At 35.4% G+C, this 24246-nt stretch overlaps 1 protein-coding gene across 13 annotated transcripts in view; it reads right to left on the bottom strand.

Annotated features, from left to right (window-relative positions):
• The window catches only part of LOC137636837 (fasciclin-3-like), a 70788-nt gene extending 47310 nt beyond the window's left edge, over positions 1–23478 (bottom strand). For all 13 annotated transcript variants that reach the window (XM_068369189.1, XM_068369195.1, XM_068369191.1 and 10 more), the window contains exons 1-6: positions 23111–23478; positions 15088–15227; positions 8389–8563; positions 7109–7296; positions 4128–4260; positions 1434–1618 (exon numbers count right to left, since the gene is read on the bottom strand). In XM_068369189.1, the coding sequence (XP_068225290.1) occupies positions 1434–1618; positions 4128–4260; positions 7109–7296; positions 8389–8563; positions 15088–15227; positions 23111–23231 (942 nt within the window). In that variant the 5' untranslated portion in view covers positions 23232–23478. The remainder of the gene's footprint in view (positions 1–1433; positions 1619–4127; positions 4261–7108; positions 7297–8388; positions 8564–15087; positions 15228–23110) is intronic.
• Positions 23479–24246: the final 768 nt, after the last annotated feature.

The raw sequence follows: 24246 nt of genomic DNA, 5'->3' as shown, positions 1-24246 counted from the left end.
GACGATTGCGTCATGTCCTTGGCAGAAAAGGACACCTCTCACAGTGTAAAACGACTTCCAAGGACACCTCTCACAGTGTGTCTTGCAAGCAATAGAGAGGAGGCTTTGCAAAGGCCATTTCTATAAGTAGGTTATCCATAATTAATCGGATGAGACTCGTAAATATACTGTACAAGATCTCTTGTTTCTAGACAATGCACCGGAGTATCCTGCCAAGCATCAGTTGATTGTGGAAGAAACTTTATTATTTCTCCATCGCTCATAGGGAGTGTCTGGCTGAAGCGATGGCAAGTAAGGTAGATAAAGAAGAGATGAATAGTATATTGGGAGGAGAGTGATGGAAATGGAGGTACAGGGAACGAGAAGGAGAGGGGGACCAAAGCGAAGGTGGATGGACTGTATCAAGGATGACCTTCGATCAAAGGGATTAACCGGTGATGAAGCGTGGGACAGAGGTAGGTGGAGAAAACTGGCCAGAAACATCGACCCCACATAGAAGTAGGAAAAGATGCAGACAAAGAAAAAGAAGAAGAAGACAGACAATGACTGCAAGATATCCTAACTCCCATCCCACCTGAGTTTATCCAGGTATTGAAAGTCCTCATCGGCTTCACTATAAAAAAAAAGTTAAAAGAATTTCTTTTAAAAGACTTACTGTAAGAGCCACCATCATCAGTACCTGATCATCCAGAAGTATGGCACTGATATGTATTGGAGACGACCCTGCCTGACAATCTATTGGACAGGTGTCTGAGACCAACTTAAGCTAAATAGTTTCTAGTAGTGTCTACAACCTCACCATCCTCGTGAGCGAGGGATGCTGGGGCATGGGGGAAGCGTGTAAGGTTTTCCTTGCTGAGTCTTCAGCAGCCATTGCCTGAACTTTCCAGGTCTTTGCTTCATGGAAAGGGGACCTGGTTGCTAATTATATGTATATATGGTCAGAGTCACCTTCTTTAGCAAACAGCCAAGGGGATGAATGCAAGAGTTGATGGAAGAAGTACAAGAGGAAGGCAAATGTTTGGGTGAATGGATGGAGTGAAGGAAGCTCTGGGTGATAGGAGGATAGATGTGAGCGAGGCAAGAGAGCGTGCTAGAAATACGAATGAATGGTGAGCGATTGTGACGCAGTTCCGGAAGGCCCTGCTGCTTCCTCCGGTCGCCTTGGATGACCACGGAGGTAGCAGCAGTAGGGGATTCAGCATTATGAAGCTTCATCTGTGGTGGACAACGGTGGAGGGTGGGCTGTGGCATCCTAGCAGTACCAGCCGAACTCGGTTGAGTCCCTCGTCAGGCTGGGAGGAGTGTAGAGAGGAAAGGTCCCCTTTATAACCTTTAAACACATAAAACATTCACAGACTCCTCCCCCAGAAAATACGGTGCCGTAAAAGCGTGCCAGGGAGCCCTTAATACCTCAAGCGACAGCAACTTACTTCGACTTCGGTGATGTATCTATCGTGGGACGCTGGAATGGAGGCGGCCATGTTTTGGAAGCTGTCTCCGTGTCTCCACTCGGTCCTCGTGGGAGGGGGGTTGGCCGAGAAGTTGAGCCTCACTTCGTAGTCGCTGCCCGGGACTATCTGGTAGTATGTGCTGAGGGGTTTTTCAATGGGTTTGACTGTAAAGAAGAGGCGGACGGAAGGTCAGTTTTGAAATTAAGTTATTAGCGACGTAATACAAAAAGGTCCTTAACTTACGAACATTCGGAAATACACACATATTTTATAATTCAATGCAGTAAGCAAGACGACCTAACGCATAACCCTAGGACAAAATGTAACGAAAATTAAGTTTTTTCAGTTAAGGACTTTTTGTACATTGGTTTCTCTCTCACCTCTACATTATTAATATTATTATCATTAATTCCGAAGCTACGACACTAGTTGGAAAAGCAGGATGCTATAAGCCCAGGGGCCCTAACAGGGAAAATACCCCAGTGAGGAAAGGAAACAAGGAAAAATAAGATATTTTAAGAATAGTAACAACATTAAAATAAATATTTCTTTTATAATCAATAAAAACCTCGGCAAAACAAGAGGAAGAGAAACTAGATAGAAAAGTGTGCCCGAGTGTACCCTCAAGCAAGAGAACTCTATATTACTGTATGCAATGAAAAAGGGAACTGAAAGAGGTAGAAGAATACGCAATATACTTGATACTTTCATAATTTGAAAAGAATGTTTTGAAAACTAGCATTTCCTGAATTGAAAAAAAAAATTAAAAATATTCTCTTGTCTCTAAAAACTAATCGCTTCATAATACCTCAATTTATGTTGTCTCTAAAATATATCTTATAGATTCTGAAAACCAAAAAAATTCTTAATAATAATACTATATCTTTATGAGCAGTTTCTTTCTCAGAGATACAATCAGTCTAGCTAGAGGGCAGATATAATTTAGTAGAGACTACAGGGCACCTAACAGCAGCTACTATAGCTGGTTAATCATTATATCGATAGAAATAATAATATTAATACTTCCAGTGCTGTTAAATTACTTTTTGGGCTCAAGCCATGTCGTCCCGATGGAAGCTACATAAAGGAACCTTCCATCGGGACGACATGGCTATCTCACCCAAAAAAGGGATTTTGACGAAGGAAAAATCTATTTCTGGGGTCCGACCTGTGTCGCCCAGTGAAATGCTCCTAAAGTACCATTTCTAAGGTATATAACTATACCTTAGAAATAGTGCTTTAGGAGTATTTCACTGGGCGACATGGGTCGGAGCCCAGAAATAGATTTTTCGCTTCGCTCAAAATCCGTTTTATCAAGTACGTAATGAAAAGAATTAATAAAATTGACGATTAGCTATTTAGTGCGCAACATCCCACCTCCTCTAGTATAGATTTGATACGAGACACTGCTTCGTCCAATGAGGAGCTAGTTCATACATGGAAATACACTGTTGAAGGGATATTTATTGCCTATACATATAGCTATGGGGTTATTATTATTATTGTTATTATTACTATCCAAGCTACAACCCTAGTTGGAAAAGCAAGATGCTATAAGCCAAGGGGCTCCAACAGGGAAAAATAGCCCAGTGAGGAAAGGAAATAAGGAAATAAATAAATGAAGAGAACAAATTAACAATAAATCATTCTAAAATAAGTAACAACGTCAAAACAGACATGTCATTTATAAACTATTAACAACATCAAAAACAAATATGTCATAAATAAACTATAAAAAGACTCAAGTCCGCCTGGTCAACAAAAAAGCATTTGCTACAACTTTGAACTTTTGAAGTTCTACTGATTCAACCACCCGATTAGGAAGATCATTCCACAACTTGGTCACAGCTGGAATAAAACTTCTAGAGTACTGCGTAGTATTGAGCCTCGTGATGGAGAAGGCCTGGCTATTAGAATTAACTGCCTGCCTAGTATTATGAACAGCCACAAACAATGTCGACAGGACTACTTTAATTTTAGCTGGAGCGAGTGAAATTCTGTGGGGAGGTCTTATCTCTACATATCATAGCTATGGGGTTAACACAGGCTTACAGCTCAATACTACACAGTATTCTAAGAGGTCTTATTCCAGCAGTGACTAGATTGTGGAATGATCTTCCTAAAAGGGTGGCTGAATCGTTAGAACTTCAGGAGTTTAAATTTGAAGCAAATGTATTTCATGTTGAACAGGCTGACGTAAGTCCATTTAGAGTTTGTATATGAAATATCTGTTTCGATGTTGTTACTGTTTTTAAAATATTTTATTAATTGTTAATTATTTCTCATATCATTTATCTATTTACTTATTGCCTTTCATCACTGGGCTCTTTTTCCCTGTTGGAGCCCTTGGACTTATAGCATTTTGCTTTCCCAACTAGGGTTGTAGCTTAGCTAATAATAATAATAATAATCAATGATGGCAGGATTATTCTAATTCTAGCTTCCTTTCCTCACTGGGCTCTTTTTCCCTGTTGGAGCCCTTGGACTTATAGCATTTTGCTTTCCCAACTAGGGTTGTAGCTTAGCTAATAATAATAATAATAATAATAATAATAATAATAGTAATAATAATAACCAATGATGGCAGGTTTTCCTAATTCTAGCCGGCATAAATGACGTTAAATTCTATAATTTACTAAAAAGAAAACGGATAATTCAGACAAAATTCCTTACAGATAACGCTGATGGGAATCGACGTGTTATCCGGCACGGGCAAGGTCTGGTGCATGACGGTGCAGGTGAGGCGACGTCCGTTCTCGGACGGTTCGAACGTCCGGGTCAGGGTCGACACGGTCTTGTGCATGTCCTGGAAAGGGGAGAAATGTGTCAATTAAGATTATTACAATATTCCAGTAAATTTGAAGGTGATTATGATGCGAGATGGCTTATAATTTAACCCTAGTGGGGAACACTTGGAACTTTTAACCCTTTTACCCCCAAAGGACGTACTGGTACGTTTCACAAAAGCCATCCCTTTACCCCCATGGACGTACCGGCACGTCCTTGCAAAAAAATGCTATAAAAAATCTTTTTTTCATATTTTTGATATTTTATTGAGAAAATTCAGGCATTTTCCAAGAGAATGAGACCAACCTGACCTCTCTATGACAAAAATTAAGGCTGTTAGAGCAATTTGAAAAAAATATACTGCAAAATGTGCTGGGAAAAAAATAACCCCCTGGGGGTTAAGGGTTGGAAATTTCCAAATAGCCTGAGGGGTAAAACGGTTAATAAGACTATACCGTAATTACTGGGTATAATTTAATTTGACTCTACTGGGGAGACACTTGGAACTTTTAATAGGACTATACTGTAATTACTGGGTAAAATTATAAATACAGAGAGAATATTTTGAACAGAAAAGATTGTTTTTCTTGTAGTAAATAAGGGATTTTGACGAAGGAAAAATCTATGGAGCGTTTGTAGGGTGACGGCCATATCCCGTAGAAAACGGGAATATTCTGAACTGTGGTCGTCGTTCTAAACACGATTTTGGCGGGAGAAGCTAACTTAAAAAACCCACCTAACCTATGCTAAAAGCCGTATCCTTACCCAGGGGGGCTGCGCCTTACACAACATATATAAGATCCGTAGACCATTTCCAAACGTTTTTATTCTATACAAGATAACAGTCAGAGCGATAATAAGCAAATTAGGACGCTTGGCCGTAGTGCTACAAACTACCCAAATCTATTTCTGGGCGAGGAACCTGTGTCGCCCAGTGAAATGCTCCTCTAGCACCATTTCTAAGGCATAGTTATTGCTGAATATACCACAGAAAAAGAGATGCATGGATTGCCAGGAATAAGCCTAGCTCGCTCACTCATCGAGTGTCGGTATAGAAAACTGGGGCGTGATTGAACCACGACCATAGAGCCCTCACCAATTAGACCTCTCCTTCATCAACATCCCCCCTCTCTACCCCTACAGTAGTACCGCACTTTATGTAGGACAGTTCCGACTTGAGCGCACTATTAAATACAAATATAAAATCCTTGTTAAGTCGTTTTACCCGATCCTAAATTGGTTTCTACATAAAATAATGATTAAATGTTGTACTTTATAGTACTGTACTTTTTATGAGACAAAAATCGCCTTCCATCGGGTCTCTCGGAACCGATTATCGACGTAGAACGCGGTACTATGTAGTTAATTGTGACTTTACAGACCAAAAAATTAATCTACACTGTTAAAAAACCAGTAAATTTAATTGGAAAATATCCATTAAAATATAGTTCTCAGCCGTATTTCAGTAAAATACAGACGACCGTAACATTACCCTTCTTTTTTATTATTTTTTTACAGGTTGGTGACGGTAATATCAGTCTTTAACGCCAATATATCTGTTTTTAAAACGGTAAATGCCTGGCAACATTTATTCCATGATTTTTACCATTTTTTTATGGCAAATTTTTTACAGTGTACCAGGTCTTTTACCACAGACTATACCATGACACTGAATAAAACTACAGTTTGCTGTAGATTGTAAGTTACAACAATTTTATGGAACTCTTTGAAGGGAATACTGTACAATCACAAAATGAGCATCAAATATGGGTTGTGGCAGCTTGAAGCATCCCTACCTAGCGATCTGTTGGGCTGGCATTCAAGATCTACTCATGCTTAACCCTCTTACCCCCAAAAGGACGTACTGGTACGTTTCACAAAACTCATCCCTTTACCCCCATGGACGTACCGGTACGTTCTTGCAAAAAACTGCTATTTAAATTTTTTTTTGCATATTTTTGATAATTTTTTGAGAAACTTCAGGCATTTTCCAAGAGAATGAGACCAACCTGACCTCTCTATGATGAAAATTAAGGCTGTTAGAGCAATTCAAAAAAAAATATACTGCAAAATGCACTTGAAAAAAAAAAAAAAAACCCTGGGGGTTAAGGGTTGGAAAGTTCCAAATAGCCTGGGGGTAAAAGGGTTAATGATTTCTAGTAGTATCTGCAACCTCAAATCCTTGTGAGCTAAAGATGAGTTATCAGCAGCCAGTGCCTGGTCTTCCCTGGTCCTGGCTTGATGGCTAGAGAGCTTGGGCACTGATCATATGTATATATGGTCAGTCTCTAGGGTATTGTACTGTCCCTTGTCTCTGTCATTCATGAGTGACCTTTAAACCTTTAACTCTTTTACCCCCATTCTATTTGGAACTTTCCAACCCTTAACCCCCAGGAGTTTTCTTTTTCAAGCACATTTTGCAATATATTTTTTTTCAAATTGCTCTAACAGACTTAATTTTCATCATAGAGAGGTCAGGTTGGTCTCATTCTCTTGGAAAATGCCTGAAGTTTCTCAAAAAATTATAAAAAATATGCAAAAAAAATTGTAAATAGCAGTTTTTTGCAAGGACGTACCGGTACGTCCATGGGGGTAAAGGGATGAGTTTTGTGAAACGTACCAGTACGTCCTTTGGGGGTAAAAGGGTTAAGAGATGAGTTTTGTGAAACGTACCAGTACGTCCTTTGGAGGTAAAAGGGTTAAGGGATGAGTTTTGTGAAATGTACCAGTACGTCCATTGGGGGCAAAACGGTTAAGTAGCCTTTTGTATATTTCTTTGCAATCGTAGCACCATGCTTTTTTAAAACTAGGGTCATGGCTTGGCCAGTAATAAAAAAAACAACAAAAACAACAACTGAGTCACTCACCTCTTCTCCATTTGGCGTCTGGTCTGCCGCGGCGAAGACCGTAATGTCCTGGTCGGCGAGATACCAGCGGATGTCCGCGGCCGGCCTGGCCCCGGCCACGGAGCATTTCACCTCCGTTTCCTCTGAGTTCGAGACCTCCAGGATTCCTCCGTTCTGTTCTATTTCCAGTACCGGAGTGGTTGGCTTAACTGAAACGGAAACGGACGGATGCAGTCGACTATAAACGGACAAGTTGTGAGGGGGATAAAATGGAATATAAATTGGCACTTGAAATTTCATGGTATTTTGTAAACCCAGCTAAACAAAAATACAAATTTTGGGTTAAAATCTTCATGATTCTTTTTAAATATTAATATAAATATAAACATGTCGCTGAAATTTCATGGCATTTTGTATACCTAACTAAACTAAATGAATATTTTAGGTTAAAATCTTCCTGATGTTAAAAAATATTTGTTTCTATAAATTCAGATGAAGGGAACGTTTTTTCTAAACAAATATGAACTGGTTGTGGAGAGGTTAGTTTTTTATCAAACATATGAAATATGAGCTTATTTCTATCAGCTGAGGTCATAATATTAGCTTTTTGGTATGAAAGACTAAAGATGGTTAAAATGCATACAAAAGGGGCATTGCTTTAACTATGGTCTGCCCATGTTAGAAAATTTCTTCAAACAAACTTAGGGTACACAGGAATGATATAAAAAGGGATTTTGATGTAGGAAAAATCTATTTTTGGGTGAGATAGCCATGTCGTCCTGATGGGAGTTCCCTCCGTAACTTTCTACTGTATAATATTTCTGCGATTGATATTATAAGAGAATTACCGTCGGGTATCACGGGGTTCCAAACCCCGGGACGACTATCCGAAGATATCGTATCCTAAACCATAGGTATCTGCACCTCAAATAGACCTTTCCCAATTTAATCCTCTAAGGGGAAGGATAAGTGAGGAGCCATTACATATCCTATCACCTTTCGGCGCTCCCACGCGACCCTGCCGCTTCATTCCTTCTCCGCAGCTCGTTGAGTTCTATCTAATTAACTAAAGCATGACTTATAATAGACGTAATATTCCAATCAGCCTCAAATAGACCTTTCCTAGACTAATCCTCTAAAGGGAAGGATAAGTGAGGAGCCATTACATATCCTATCACCTTTCGGTGCTCCCACGCGACCCTGCCGCTTCATTCCTTCTCCGCAGCTCGTCGAGTTCTATCTATTTAACCAAAGCATGACCTCTCATAATAGATGTAATATTCCAATCAGCCTCAACTTACTGGTAACAACCACTTTCTTCTTCGCGACCAGGGAGTTGCCTCGGACGTACACCTTGCAGGTCCACATGCCGTGGTGCTCGATGTCCACCGAGTTGATGACGAGCCCGCACTGGTTGTTCTCCGAGGATGCGGGCCTCTCCAACACGGGATAGAGGTTAGAGTACACATCCTCGACCTGGAAGAATAGGAGGTATAATTGTTAACGTCTAGATTGAGGGCACAGACTGATCAAAGCGTATTTCAAAAAGAGAGAGAGAGAGAGAGAGAGAGAGAGAGAGAGAGAGGTATATTTCAAACGAAGGCAAATAATTCAAAGGCAGCAACATGGCCGCTTACTAGTGTTGGGTATGGTCGGTGCGTGGATGGGTGTCCATAAATGATAGGATTATATATTTACATGACAATATATATATATATATATATATATACCTAAACCTCTTTTATCCATAGGGCATTAACATACTTTCCCCAAGCCAGGGAAAAGCTGTGAACCCACCATGCTATCGACTTGGTCACGAGAGAGAGAGAGAGAGAGAGAGAGAGAGAGAATGAACTCCCACATCATCTTATGACCTAGGGGGGAGGGGGGAGAGTGGGTTAAGCCCCCCCCCCCCCCCCCCCAAATTCACCTCAAGAATCAAACACTATAAAAGTTCCCGGTTGATACATGTAGGTCACACGCACATACACACACACACACACGCACACACACACGCACACCTCGAGGAAATGAGGCATTTGAAACGGTTGGCCTGCAATACGTTTTAAACCGTTATTTGTAAGAAACTGATTAAACTGATTAAATTGATTAAATATAATGAATAATTTCGTCTTGATTTAATGGAATTAAGATGTTTCTGATTAGTAGTAACGACGGAGGGTTAAATGTATCTTATTTTAGTCTTAGATTAATAATAATAATAATAATAATAATAATAATAATAATAATAATAATAATAATAATAACGACTTGGCAACTATTATATGATTCGTATGATAATTTCTCAATAGTGAAAAACGAAGTGAAATAAATTACAGGCGAATAAACTTATAAAAAAGCAAAATTAATTTTAAAAAAAATATTCCTAAATAAATTAGATTAATGATGAACTAATAATTCTTTATTTATTATATAAACTCATGGAATATTATTATTTATTTATCATTATTATTATTATTATTATTTATTTATTACTATTATTATCATCTAAGCTACAACCCTAGTTGGAAAAGCAGGATGCTATAAGCCCAGGGGCTCCAACAGGGAAAATAGCCCAGTGAGGAAAGGAAATAAGGAAAAATAAAATATTTTAAGAAGAGTAACATTAAAATGAATATTTCCTATATAAACTATAAAAGCTTAAACAAAACAAGAGGAAGAGAAACTGGATACAACAGTATGCCTGAGTGTAGCCTCAAGCAAGAGAACTCTAACCCAAGAGACAGTGGAAGACCATGGTACAGAGGCTATGGCACTCCCCAAGACTAGAGAACAATGGTTTGATTTACAAAGAGCTGCTTTGTAAGAATCAAGAATATTAGAGATTTTAAGTCCCTAAGAGATTGTAAAAGAAACAGGGAGAAGGAAGTAGAAGACGATGGATTGACGAACTAAGAAAATTTGTGGGTATAGACTGGCATAGAATGACCAGAGAGGCATGACATGTCTGAGGCCTTTGTCCTGCAGAGGAGTGATAACGACTGGCCAGATAGTACTACACTTGGATCCCTCTCTCTGGTTACGGCCCATTTTCCCTTTTGCCTACGCATACAACGAATAGTCTGGGATACTCTTTACATATTCTCCTGTCCTCATACACCTGACAGCACTGAGATAATTGTTCTCTAATCTTGGGTAGTGCCATAGCCTCTGTACCATGGCCTTCCACTGTCTTGGGTTAGAGTTCTCTTGCTTGAGGGTACACTCAGGCTCACTAATTCTATCTGTTAACTTATTTCCTCACTGGGCTATTTTCCCCGTTGGAGCCTTTGGGCTTATAGCAACTTATTTCCTTTCCTCACTGGGCTATTTTCCTTGTTGGAGCCTATGGGCTTATAGCAACTTATTTCCTTTCCTCGCTGGGATATATTTGCCTGGTGGACGCCTTTGGGCTTATAGCCATTTCCTTTCCTCGCTGCTATATATTTGCCTGTTGGAGCCCTTGGGCTTGTAGGAACTTGCTTTTCTAAGTAGGGTTTGTAGTTTAGCTAGTAATAATAATAATAATAATAATAATAATAATAATAATAATAATAGAAAGAACCACATGACTTCACCTCAGTTAAATAGCCATTTTCTATACGAGTGGACCCAACCACAAAAACGCTATAATTTCTACCTTGAGAGACGTCTAAGGTTTGCTGGTCCACACAAGGATTTTTGTGGTTTGATACGGGCATTTGATGCTTAAACGCTGTAAAAGAGAGAGAGAGAGAGAGAGAGAGAGAGAGAGGAGAGATAAAACTAATCTTTTAAAGATTTAAAAAAGCGAAATACAGAATTTATTAAAGTTATAAAAAAGAAAGGAGAGAGAGAGAGAGAGAGAGAGAGAGAGAGAGAGAGAAGAGAGAGAGAGATAAAACTGATCTTTTAAAGATTTAAAAAAATGAAATACAGAATTTATTAACCAGTTATAAAAAAGAAAGGAGGAGAGAGAGAGAGAGAGAGAGAGAGAGAGAGATAAAACTAATCTTTTAAAGATTTAAAAAAAACGAAATACAGAATTTATTAAACAGTTATAAAAAAGAAAGGAGAGAGAGAGAGAGAGAGAGAGAGAGAGAGAGAGAGCAATGAAAAATGGGCCACAGTTTTGCAAAGGGATTCCATATTGAACTGAAATAACTTATATAAAATTTATCGCATGAATAATGGGTCGTTAAAAAAACTGTTTTTCGAACAATATTTTTATGAAATACTGGTAGTCACACAATGTTGGTACCATTAAATAATATTAAAATGACAGTATTTCCTTTCCGATAATGTTGTTTTTTCCAATCTTTCGAAAGAAAATGGTATTTAATTATATATGTTGAACTATGAGTAAGGACAAAAATGTTTTGAGACTGGTAAGACCATGAAATATATAATCGAAAATATATTTCTATAATTTTTTCCAATTCTTATGATAATTCATTTAATTCTTATAAATGTTTATATTATAAAGATTTTACAAATAAACATTATAAAATCTTACAAAACCTTTTTTCTTTACATTTTCAAAAAAAAAATCTTGAAAATTATATATTCATTTTCACAATATATATATATATATATATATACTATTATCACAAGCTTTTAATAAACTCTAACAATGACTATTCATCTTTACAAACATTTTCTTTTTAGTTTCTAATCATCCAAAAATTATAATTTCTGAAATGGTGAGCTGTATCACTTAATATACCATTCTCCTTTCCTCACTGGGCTATTTTTCCCTGTTGGAGCCCCTGGGGCTTATAGCATCTTGCTTTTCCAACTAGAGTTGTAGCTTGGATGATAGTAATAATAATAATAATCTAGTATACTATCATATCAAATGGTTTAATGTCTCACATGGAATACTATGTTTCATATGGGGCATATTTGACATGCGTTATATTTTACCAAATGGGACATATTTGACACGTGTTATATTTTACCAAATGGGGCATATTTGACATGCGTTATATTTTACCAAATGGGACATATTTGACACGTGTTATATTTTACCAAATGGGGCATATTTGACACGTGTTACATTTTACCAAATGGGACATATTTGACACGTGTTACATTTTACCAAATGAGACATATTTGACACGAGTTATATTTTACCAAAATGGAGCATATTTGACACGCGTTACATTTAACCAAATGAGGCATATTTGACACGTGTTATATTTTACTAAGTTGGGCATATTTGACGCGTGTTACATTTTACCACATTGGACATATTTGACACGCGTTATATTTTACGAAATGAGGCATATTTGACACGTGTTACATTTTATCAAATGGGGACATATTTGACACGCATTATATTTTACCAAATGGGACATATTGACACGTGTTACATTTTACCAAATAGGACACGCGTTACATTTTAGCACATGTAGCATATTTGACACGCGTTATATTTTACCCAATGGGGCATATTTGACACGTTATATGTTACCACATGGTGACATATCTGACACGCGTTACATTTTACATGTAGCATATTTGACACGTGTTATATTTCACCACATGAGGACATATTTGACACGCGTTACATTTTACCACATAGGAAATATTCAACATAGGGTACCTTTTTCTGCGTGGGGCATATTTTACATGTTACATTTTACCACACGGGGCATATTTGACACGTGTTACATTTTACCACATGGGGTATATCTAACGTGTTATACTTTTAACGTTTCACCACAAGGGACACATATTACACGTGGTAAACTCTACCACCTAATACTATACGACACTAGTCTTATTACTATCCAAGCTACAACCCTAATAGGAAAAGCAGGGTGCTCTCCAAACTCCCCAAGAGAGACTAGATCACCAAACTTTCAACTGGGCTCCACAAGGCATTAGAAGAGTTGGAAGACCCAGGCCCACATGGCTGAGGACTATGAAGCCCGAAGTAGCAGATGATGAATGGAGAAGTATTGATTTAAAAGCTCAAGATAGAGACGACTGGCGAAATCTAACCGAGGAACTTTGCGTCAATATGCGTAGGAGATGATGATAAGGCTAAGGGCTCCAACAGGGAAAAAATAGCCCAGTGAGGAAAGGAAATTAGCAAACTACAAGAGAAGTAATGAATATCTTGAGAACAGTAACACTGAAATAAATCTTTTATCAAATCAAACCCTTGTTCTCTAGTCTTGGGTAGTGCCATAGCCTCTGTACCATGGTCTTCCACTGTCTTGGGTTAGAGTTCTCTTGCTTGAGGGTACACTCAGGTATGCTATTTTGTTTCCTTATTTCCTCACTGGACTATTTTCACCATTGGAGCCTTTGGGCTTATAGCATCCTGCTTTTCCAACTAGTGTTGTAGGTTAGCTAGTCTTATTATTATCATTATTACTGGCTAAGCTACAACCCTAGTTGGAAAAGCAGGATACTAAAAGCCCGAGGACTCCAGCAGGGAAAATAGCCCAGTGAGGAAAGAAAATAAGGAAACTACAAGAGAAATAATGAAAATCTCTACTCAAAGACAGTGGGAAAGGGAAAATGAGCCGTAACCAAAGTGAATGATCCAATGTAGTACTGTCTAGCCAGTCAAAAGACCCCATAACTCTCTAGTGGTAGCATTTCAACGGGTGGCTGGTGCCCTGACCAACCTACTACCACTGTAGTACTGTCTAGCCAGTCCAAAGACCCCATAACTCTCTAGTCATAGCATTTCAAAGGGTGGCTGGTGCCCTGACCAACCTACTACCAATGTAGTACTCAGTCCAAAGACCCCATAACTCTCTAGTCGTAGCACTTCAACGGGTGGCTGGTGCCCTGACCAACCTACTACCAATGTAATACTGTCTAACCAGTCAAAAGACCCCATAACTCTCTAGTCGTAGCATTTCAACGGGTGGCTGGTGGCCCTGACCAACCTACTACCAATGTAATACTGTCTAGCCAGTCAAAAGACCCCATAACTCTCTAGTCGTAGCACTTCAACGGGTGGCTGGTGCCCTGACCAACCTACTACCAATGTAGTACTCAGTCCAAAGACCCCCATAACTCTCTAGTCGTAGCATTTCAACGGGTGGCTGGTGCCCTGACCAACCTACTACCAATGTAGTTCTGTCTAGCCAGTCAAAAGACCCCATAACTCTTTAGTCGTAGCATTTCAACGGGTGGCTGGTGCCCTGACCAACCTACTACCAATGTAATACTGTCTAACCAGTCAAAAGACCCCATAACTCTCTAGTAGAAGCATTTCAACGGGTGGCTGGTGCCCTGACCAACCTACTACCAATGTAGTACTCAGTCCAAAGACCCCATAACTCTCTAGTCGTAGCATTTCAACGGGTGGCTGGTGCCCTGACCAACCTACGACCAATGTAATACTGTCTAACCAGTCAAAAGACCCCATAACTCTCTAGTCGTAGCACTTCAACGGGTGGCTGGTGGCCTGACCAACATACTACCAATGTAATACTGCCTAGCCAGTCAAAAGACCCCCATAACTCTCTAGTCGTAGCATTTCAACGGGTGGCTGGTGGCCTGACCAACCTACTACCAATGTAGTACTCAGTCCAAAGACCCCATAACTCTCTAGTCGTAGCACTTCAACGGGTGGCTGGTGCCCTGACCAACCTACTACCAATGTAGTTCTGTCTAGCAGTCAAAAGACCCCCATAACTCTCTAGTCGTAGCATTTCAACGGGTGGCTGGTGCCCTGACCAACCTACTACCAATGTATTACTGTCTAGCCAGTCAAAAGACCCATAACTCTCTAGTCGTAGCACTTCAACGGGTGGCTGGTGCCCTGACCAACCTACTACCAATGTAGTACTGTCTAGCCAGTCCAAAGACCCCCATAACTCTCTAGTCGTAGCACTTCAACGGGTGGCTGGTGCCCTGACCAACCTACTACCAATGTAATACTGTCTAACCAGTCAAAAGACCCCATAACTCTCTAGTAGAAGCATTTCAACGGGTGGCTGGTGGCCCTGCCCAACCCACTACCAACAACAAACATGATAAACCTTTCTCACCTGGTAAGTGGCGACAGCGGTCTCCCAGACGCAAGACCGGAACTCTCCCTGGACCCCGCAATCGAGGTTTAGTTTCTCCCCCGGGTTCACGATGACCTCCTGACTGTCGAAGAGCAGGGCCACGTCGGAGCCTCGTACCCCTGCGGAGGAAGGAGGAAATAGGATTAAAAATACGTAGGAATAAGAAAAGGAGGGAAGAAAGGAAAGGAAAAGGAAGAGATTATGAAATATATAAATATATAGGGAGGAAGGAAAGGAGATGATAAATTGATAGATACATAATAATAATAATGAAGGGAGGAAGAAAAGGAGATGATAAATTGATAGATACATATAATAATGATAAAGGGAGGAAGAAAAGGAGATGATAATAAATTGATAGATACATAATAATAATAATAAAGGGAGAAGAAAAGGAGAGATGATAAATTGATACATAATAATGATAATAATAAAGGGAGGAAGAAAAGGAGATAATAAATTGATAGATACATAATAATAATAATAATAATAATAATAATAATAATAATAAAGGGAGGAAGAAAAGGAGATGATAAATTGATAGATACATAATAATAATAATAATAAAGGGAGGAAGAAAAGGAGATGATAATAAATTGATAGATACATAATAATAATAATAAAGGGAGGAAGAAAAGGAGAGATAATAAATTGATACATAATAATGATAATAATAAAGGGAGGAAGAAAAGTAGATGATAATAAATTGATAAATACATAATAATAATAATAAAGGGAGAAGAAAAGGAGATGATAAATTGAGATACATAATAATAATAATAAAGGGAGGAAGAAAAGGAGATGATAAATTGATAATTACATAATAATAATAATAAAGGGAGGAAGGAAGAAAATGAGATAATAAATTAAGAAATTAAAAATAATAATAAAGAGAGGAAGAAAAAGAGAGATAATAAATCAAAAAATAAATGAAAATAATATTAAAGGAAGGAAGAAAAGGAGAGATAATAATAATAATAATAAAGGGAGGAAGAAAAAGAGGGATGATAAATTAATAGATACATAATAATAATAATAATAATAATAATAAAGGGAGGAAGGAAGAAAATGAGATAATAAATCAAATAATTAAAAATACATAAAAAACAAAAATGGAGGAAGAAAAAGAGAAAAGAAATTGAGTGATTAAAAACACATATGAATAAGAAAGAAAGGAAAGAAGAAAAGGAGATAGAAAAGATTATAAAAATAAAAATAACATAGAGAGAAAGGAAGAAAAGAGATGATAAATAGATAATTATGAAAGAAGAATAACAAAGGGAGGAAGGAAGGGAGAGATAATAAATAGATAATTATGAAATATATGAGGATAACAAAGGGAGGAAGGAAAAAAAGAGATAATGAATATAAAATTATGAACTATATAAGAATAACAAAGAGAGGAAGGAAAAGGAGAGATAATAAATAGATAATTATGAAATATATGAGGATAACAAAGGGAGGAAGGAAGAAAAGAGATAATGAATATAAAATTATGAACTATATAAGAATAACAAAGAGAGGAAGGAAGAAAAGAAGGGATAATAAATCACGAAATTAAAGAGACATTAAAAACAGAGGAGGAGGAAGGAAGAAAAGGAAGGATAATGAATTAAAAATAAATGAGAATAACGCAGGGAGGAAGGAAGAAAAGAGATAATATTGAAAAATACATAAAAATAATAAAAAGGAAGAAAAGGAGAGAAAATAAATTGAAAAAATACATATAAATAACGAAGGAGGGAAGAAAAGAGATATTGAAAAATACAATAAAATAATAAAGGAAGGAAAGAAGGAAAAGGAGAGATGATAAATCAAGAAATAAAAAAAAAATAACAAAGGAAAAAAAGGAAGAAAATGAGATAATTAAGAATAAACTATACAGAGATAAGAAATAAAAAATATAATAAGTAAAAAGGGAGAGATGATAGATTTAGAAATAGGTAAGAATTGCAAAGGGAAGAAGGAAGAAAATGAGATAATTAAAAATGAGAAAATACATATATATGACAAAGGAAGTAAAAGAGATAAGAAATAATAAAGAAAATATGTAGAAATAACAAAAGGAAGGAAGGAATAAAGGGAGAGATAAATAAAAAATACATAAGAATAAAAGGAGGAAGAAAGAAAGGGAGATAAAAAATGAAAAATAAAAAAAAAATAGCAAATTGGAGAAGGAAGAAAAGGAGATGAAAAATGGAAAAAAAACAAAAATAACAAATGAAGGAAGAAGAAAAGAAGAGATAAGAAATAAGGAATTAAAATATTAAAACAAAAATAAGGAGGAATGGACAAAAGGAGAATTAGGAAATAAAAAATTAAAAAATACATAATAAAAAAAGGAATTAAAAATAAAAATGCAAAAAAGGAAATAAAAAAATTAAAATAATACATAAAAATAAAAAAGGAATTAAAAATAAAAATGCAAAAAAGGAAATAAAAAAATTAAAATAATACATAAAAATAAAAAAGGAATTAAAAATAAAAATGCAAAAAAGGAAATAACAAAATTAAAATAATACATAAAAATAAAAAAGGAATTAAAAATAAAAATGCAAAAAAAAAAAACTGATTAAAAATATACATAATAACAATAACATAAATACAATAGTGAATTATTATAATTAAAGATAGAAGCTGTGGATATACAACACGTGTATATTCTGAACTCGTATACATGCATATATGGAGTTTAGTGTCCGACCACGCCCTAAAGAGGGACTCCTACTGGGTTTAGCGAAGGGCAACGCCCTTTGTAAAGGGTAGCTTCTGTTTGTATAAAACGCCTAAGGGTGTGTGTATGTATATATATATATATATATATATATATATAATATATATACATATATGTATATATATATATATATATATATATATATATATATATATAAATAATATATATATATATATATATATAAATAATATATATATATATATGTATATATAAATATTTATATATATATATATATATATACATATATATATATAAATATTTATTGATATATATAAATATATTTATATATATATATATATATATTTATTTATATATATAAATATATAAATATCTATTTACATATATATAAATATATATATATATATATATATATATATATATATATATATATATATTTATATACATATATATAAATATATTTATATATATATATATATATATATATATATATATATATATATATATATATATATTTATATATATAAATACATATATATATATAGATATTTATTTATATATTTATATATATATATATAATATATATATATATATATATATATAACAAATGCAACAGTTTTGAGTCCACTGCAGGACAAAGTCCTCAGACATTTGTAAACACGCTGACCAATACAGATTTTATTGATGGTGGGAGACTACAGCCTGATTGCTCACAGCAAACCAACCTAGTATGGGTGTCCCTGACTAGTACAAGCTTTGCTGGTCATGGCCATACACAGATATTCTCACCAAGTTTCATCCTCAGTCTAAAAAAATCCTTTTTTTCCCATTAGCTGCAGGACACATAAAAACAGGCTGTCCTTGAATGATGTCCTTCGAAAAACAGGTGAATCCTACGAAGGATAGTCTGCTCAGGAGCTAACCTTGGTCGCCTGTTGTATTATACAATTTATAATACAATTTATGCAATAGTGTTTGAAAATACTAATATTATTACCTGTTAAATTTCGTGTATTGATTATAAGTAAGAAATAATAATAATAAAATACTTTTCATAACTTTAATAAATATTTTTTACTATTATTATTATTATCTTGCTTATATATATATGAATTTAATAATAATAATAATTTCTATATTTGAGTTTATACATTTTGGCTAACAATAAAAATAAATATATATAAAAGTTGATAAAAAATAAATAAATAAAAACAGTCGATGAGAGAGAGAGAGAGAGAGAGAGAGAGAGAGAGAGAGAGAGAGAGAGAGAGAGAGAGAGAGAGAATTCTTTTTTTTAAAGTTCTAATGTTGGGTTTAAATTTTATAGTTATGGTCTAAAAAACACAACACAGAGGTTAGAGAGAGAGAGAGAGAGAGAGAGAGAGATTCAAAAACTACAAAATTAAACCCAATCTATATAAACCAAAACTATATTAACATATACGATAACTGGTTTAACTCTAGCTGCCCTAGGACTAAGGGTTTATCATGAAGTTAAACCACACTTCCTTCAGGTTTATCATGAAATTAAACCACACTTCCTTCAGTAACACAATAAACCACATATATATTGAATAAAACCATTAAAAGACTTGTGAATCATCGGATAGGCCTATTAATGGGTGAGTTTGGATACCAAAATTATACATTAATTAACACTAGGCTTATATCAATCAAGACTAGGCCTATAACTATAGATGGTATATAACGGATACATTAGACTTAGGCTTAAGCATCAAAAGATTGTCTTAAAATATAAAAAAAAAGATTGTTTTGAAATAATAAAAGATTCTTCTAACATTAAAAGATTGTTTTGAAACATTAAAAGATTGTTTTGAAACATCAAAAGATTGTCTTAAAACATTAAAAGATTGTTTTAAAACTTCAAAAGATTGTTTTAAAACATTAAGAGATTATTTCAATACATTTAAAGATTGTCTTAAAACATTAAAAAATTGTCTTAACTCATCAAAAGATTGTCTTAAAACATCAAAAGATTGTCTTAAAACATTAAAAGTTTGTCTTAAAACATCAATAGATTGTCTTACATCAAAAGATTGTTTAAAAACATCAAAAGATTGTCTTAAAACATTAAAAGATTGTCTTAAAGCATTAAAAGATTGTCTTAAAGCATTAAAAGATTGTTTAAAAACACCAAAAGATTGTCTTTAAACATAAAAATATCAAACATTAAAAGACTGAGCTAAACATCAAAAGATTGTCTAAAAACATCACAAGATTATTTTAAAACATTAAAAGATTGTCTTAAAACATCAAAAGAATGTTTTAAAACATTAAAAGATTGTCTTTAAGATCAAAAGATTGCCTCAAAACATTAAGATTGAATATATCAATTTAGACTATGCCTATATAAGATACGACTAGGCCTATATATATATATATATATATATAGAGAGAGAGAGAGAGAGAGAGAGAGAGAGAGAGAGAGAGGGTAAATAAGATTTATATACAGTTTAATTTAGACTTAGCCTTTAAAGTAAGTCTTAAAACATCAAAGGATTGACTCATTTTAGATACCAGAATTATATATCAATTTAGACTATGCCTACACTATTTAAGACTAGGCTTAAATCATTTAAGACGAGGTCTACATCAAGAAAGACTAGGTCTACATCAAATAAGACTAAATATACACCTATAGATAGTAAAATACAATTCAAAATAGACTTAGAATTAAAGACTGAAGTCTTAAAACCTTAAATAAATTAAAAATAGGCCTTCATCTAGAAAGACTAGGTCTACATCAAGAAAGACTAGGTCTACATCAAGAAAGACGAGGTCTACATCAAGAAAGACGAGGCCTACATCAATAAAGACTAAATCTACACCTATAGATAGTAAAATACAATTTAAAATAGACTAAGAATTAAAGACTCAAGTCTTAAAACCTTAAATAGATTAAAAATAGGCCTTCATCAAGAAAGACTAGGTCTACATCAAGAAAGACTAGGTCTACATCAATAAAGACTAAATCTACACCTATAGATGTAAAATACAGTTCAAAATAGACTTAGAATTAAAGACTCAATTCTCAAAGCATTAAATAAATTCCCACACATCAAAATGAACACATTTCTCCAACGACTGACATGAGTCAGAAATACAAACTGACGGACTTCGCCTCTGTGATCGACAGAGAAGATTTGAACTTCTCCCCATTGAACTTTATTTATTATTTAGGTTTAACCTTTAAGTTTACCTTCCGATACTACGTATTCTGTCAAGGCTCTCTCTCTCTCTCTCTCTCTCTCAATTGCTTTTAAAAGCTATCGGGTTATGCAGCTAGAACTCTCTCTCTCAATTGCTTCTTAAAGCTTTTTCTCAAGTTAAGTAGCTAAAATCTCTCTCTCTCTCTCTTCTCTCTCTCTCTCTCTCTCTCTCTCTCTCTCTCAATTGCTTCTTAAAAGCTTTTTCTCAGATTAGGCTGCTAGACCTATGTCTAAACAGTAAGATTTTACAGTTATGGTCTAAGAAACACGAAGAGAGAGAGAGAGAGAGAGAGAGAGAGAGAGAGAGAGAGAGAGAGAGAGAGAGAAAGAATTTTAAAATCTCTAAGATTGGGTAGCTAGAACTAGCTCCATATCCCAGCTATGGTCTTTAGAAACACGAAGAATAAATAGCTGAGAGAGAGAGAGAGAGAGAGAGAGAGAGAGAGAGAGAGAGAGAGAGAGAGAGAGATTCAAACTTTTCAAACCTTCAAAACCACCAATGTTATAAGTACGTATTGACAGCTGAAATCGGGAATATATTGCCAGAATTCCTAAAAAGTTTAAGTATTGAAAATCGCCCAAAATATACATGTATGGGGTGTACTTTTAAAAGTGACCAGTTCTGCAGGTCTTTTAGAAGTTAGTACAGTATATTTATACGTATAAGTATAATGTATAAGTGTTTGGAATAATAACAATATTAATAATTAATATTTTTTACGGAAATACATGTGTTGAAAACTGGAGTGGAGATCGCGTAGAGTTTTCCAGTTAAATGATACACCCATACAAAATTAATTTAATAGAAAGATTTAGAAAATATATATATGTATGTTTTAAAAATAAGTTGTATTCTTAAAGCATAAGCCCTAAAGTCGAGAGAGAGAGAGAGAGAGAGAGAGAGAGAGAGAGAGAGAGAGAGAGAGAGAGAGAGTATAGGATATTCTAAGATGTAAGAAAAAGAAATGGATATAGGCAGGACATATAATAAGAATGGCAGACAATACAGTAGATGGACATTAAAAATAACAGAATGGGTCCGCAGAGATTGGAAAAGAAGCAGGGGGAAGGAAGAGAAGACGATAGATTGACGATCAAAGAAAGTATCCGGGCGTGAACTGGCACAGAAAGACCATAAATAAACTGACCCAAGTGAAAAGGCCATGTCTGAGGCCTTTGCTCTGCAGTTAACTAGCTCGCTCTCTCTCTCTCTCTCTCTCTTCTCTCTCTCTCTCTCTCTCTCTCTCTCTCTCTCTCTCTATATATATATATATATATATATATATATATCAGCTATACATACCAGGAACTACAATATAATCTACAACAAAACCCGGCAATTTGCCAAGAAGTTTAAAGAAGACGCCCGCTCAGTACCCAACATGGCCGCTAGAGGTCAGGTCAGTCTAGTGACCCCAACGGATACAAGTCTGGACAAAGAAAGATGTTTTTATAGCTAAAATATACCCTGTCAAGTATAATGGCTCCTGAAAGGATATTGCGACCAAGAGGATATGGCCGCAAATGGTCGCTATTCATTTTTTTTTTCAACAGATAAGTGAAAAAAATGTATATAAAATTTTCCTGTCGGTGGATATAATCGGGAGTGTTGGTAGCCATGCCCAGGTGCCCTCAGGGTAAATTGAATGCTGGAGCGACACTGAGCTGCTGCTGTTCTCTCTCTCTCTCTCTCTCTCTCTCTCTCTCTCTCTCTCTATATATATATATATATATATAAATAATCTTTATAAAACAAATATTAATATAAAAGATTAATAAATATATATATAAAAATAGTCATTATATAGAAAAATAAAAAAAAAATATGCATTTCTCTCTCTCTCTCTCTCTCTCTCTCTCTCCTCTCTCTCTCTCCTCTCTCTCTCTCTCTCTCTCTCTCTCTCTCTCTATATATATATATATATATATATATATATATATATATAAATAAATAATCTTTATAAAACAAATATTAATAAAAAAGATTAATAAATATATATGTCATTATATAGAAAATAAAAATATAATATTTATAAATTACTAAAATCCATTAAATTAATTAATAATTGATTTAACTCACCATTAAACACTACCTCTCCCTCCGCAGGTTCCCCTACGTCGTATTCCTGCCCTTGGACGGAGGGCAGCGCCCTCAGGAGGGCCAGGACGCCCCAAAACACAAAGAAGGAACACTTCCACATGGCTTATTGAAGTCTCCGGTTAAAACTTTTTTTTTAATTTAATTAAAAAAAACACCTTAAAAACACTTTAAATTAATATATATCCTCTTGATATTGAATTAATGATTTAATAATTCTCTTTAGAATTCACTGAACGTCATAATTCAATTGAATTTTATGATATAATTCAAAACTTCCGTCACCCTTCGTCCGTTATAAATCCAGTTTTTGAGGAGCGCCGCTTCGATACGTCCTTTCGCTTCGACGGTCGCAGGTACACTGATCAACACAACCAACGGCTGGAATTACCTGAGGCCAAGCAGTGTTGCCAGGTTTGGGGATTAATCCCTAGATTTGGGGATTTATCCCTAAAATTTGGAGATTTTTGTGTGTCTCATGGGGTATTCTGTACAAATTTCTATGAAGAATGGGGATTTTTGAGTTGTTTCGGGGATTTTTACACTAACCCATTTGGCAACGCTGCCTCGCGAACGCACGCACGCACGTTCGTAACCTCCGGCGAGTATTTAAAAACCTCCGTTGATTAAAAACATCTTCTACGACAGATTCTAGACTCGAGACTTAAAAAAAAACTTTTAGTTTTTCATGTTTTTTATATATTACAGACTGGAAAACTGACATACACGTATTCAAATGTAATTGGTATATATTGAAATATATATCGATGTTGGAATTATATTAATATTCGTTATATATATACGAATAAAAACGTTTTTTATTCTGGCCATAATTACATCAAAGCGTTTGATACCTGGAACGTGGGCTTTTCAAACGCGTGGAGGTTGGCAAGCCTGATCTATCCATCCAGCCTGAGAGAGAGAGAGAGAGAGAGAGAGAGAGAGAGAGAGAGAGGAGAGAGAGTTCCCTATAAGGTTATACATCTTATATACAGTTATATACGTTAAATACGACAAAATTACTCGTAATATAATAATTATCTCACAGTGAGTCTATCACAAACGGTGAAAATCAACAGGCAACCTTGCATATGGCAACACTAAGGTCAAGTCCGATG

The sequence above is a fragment of the Palaemon carinicauda genome, unplaced genomic scaffold (assembly GCF_036898095.1).
Source record: "Palaemon carinicauda isolate YSFRI2023 unplaced genomic scaffold, ASM3689809v2 scaffold402, whole genome shotgun sequence".
In the NCBI taxonomy this organism is placed as follows: Eukaryota; Metazoa; Arthropoda; class Malacostraca; order Decapoda; family Palaemonidae; genus Palaemon; species Palaemon carinicauda.
This window is presented reverse-complemented; position numbering and strand designations above follow the sequence as displayed.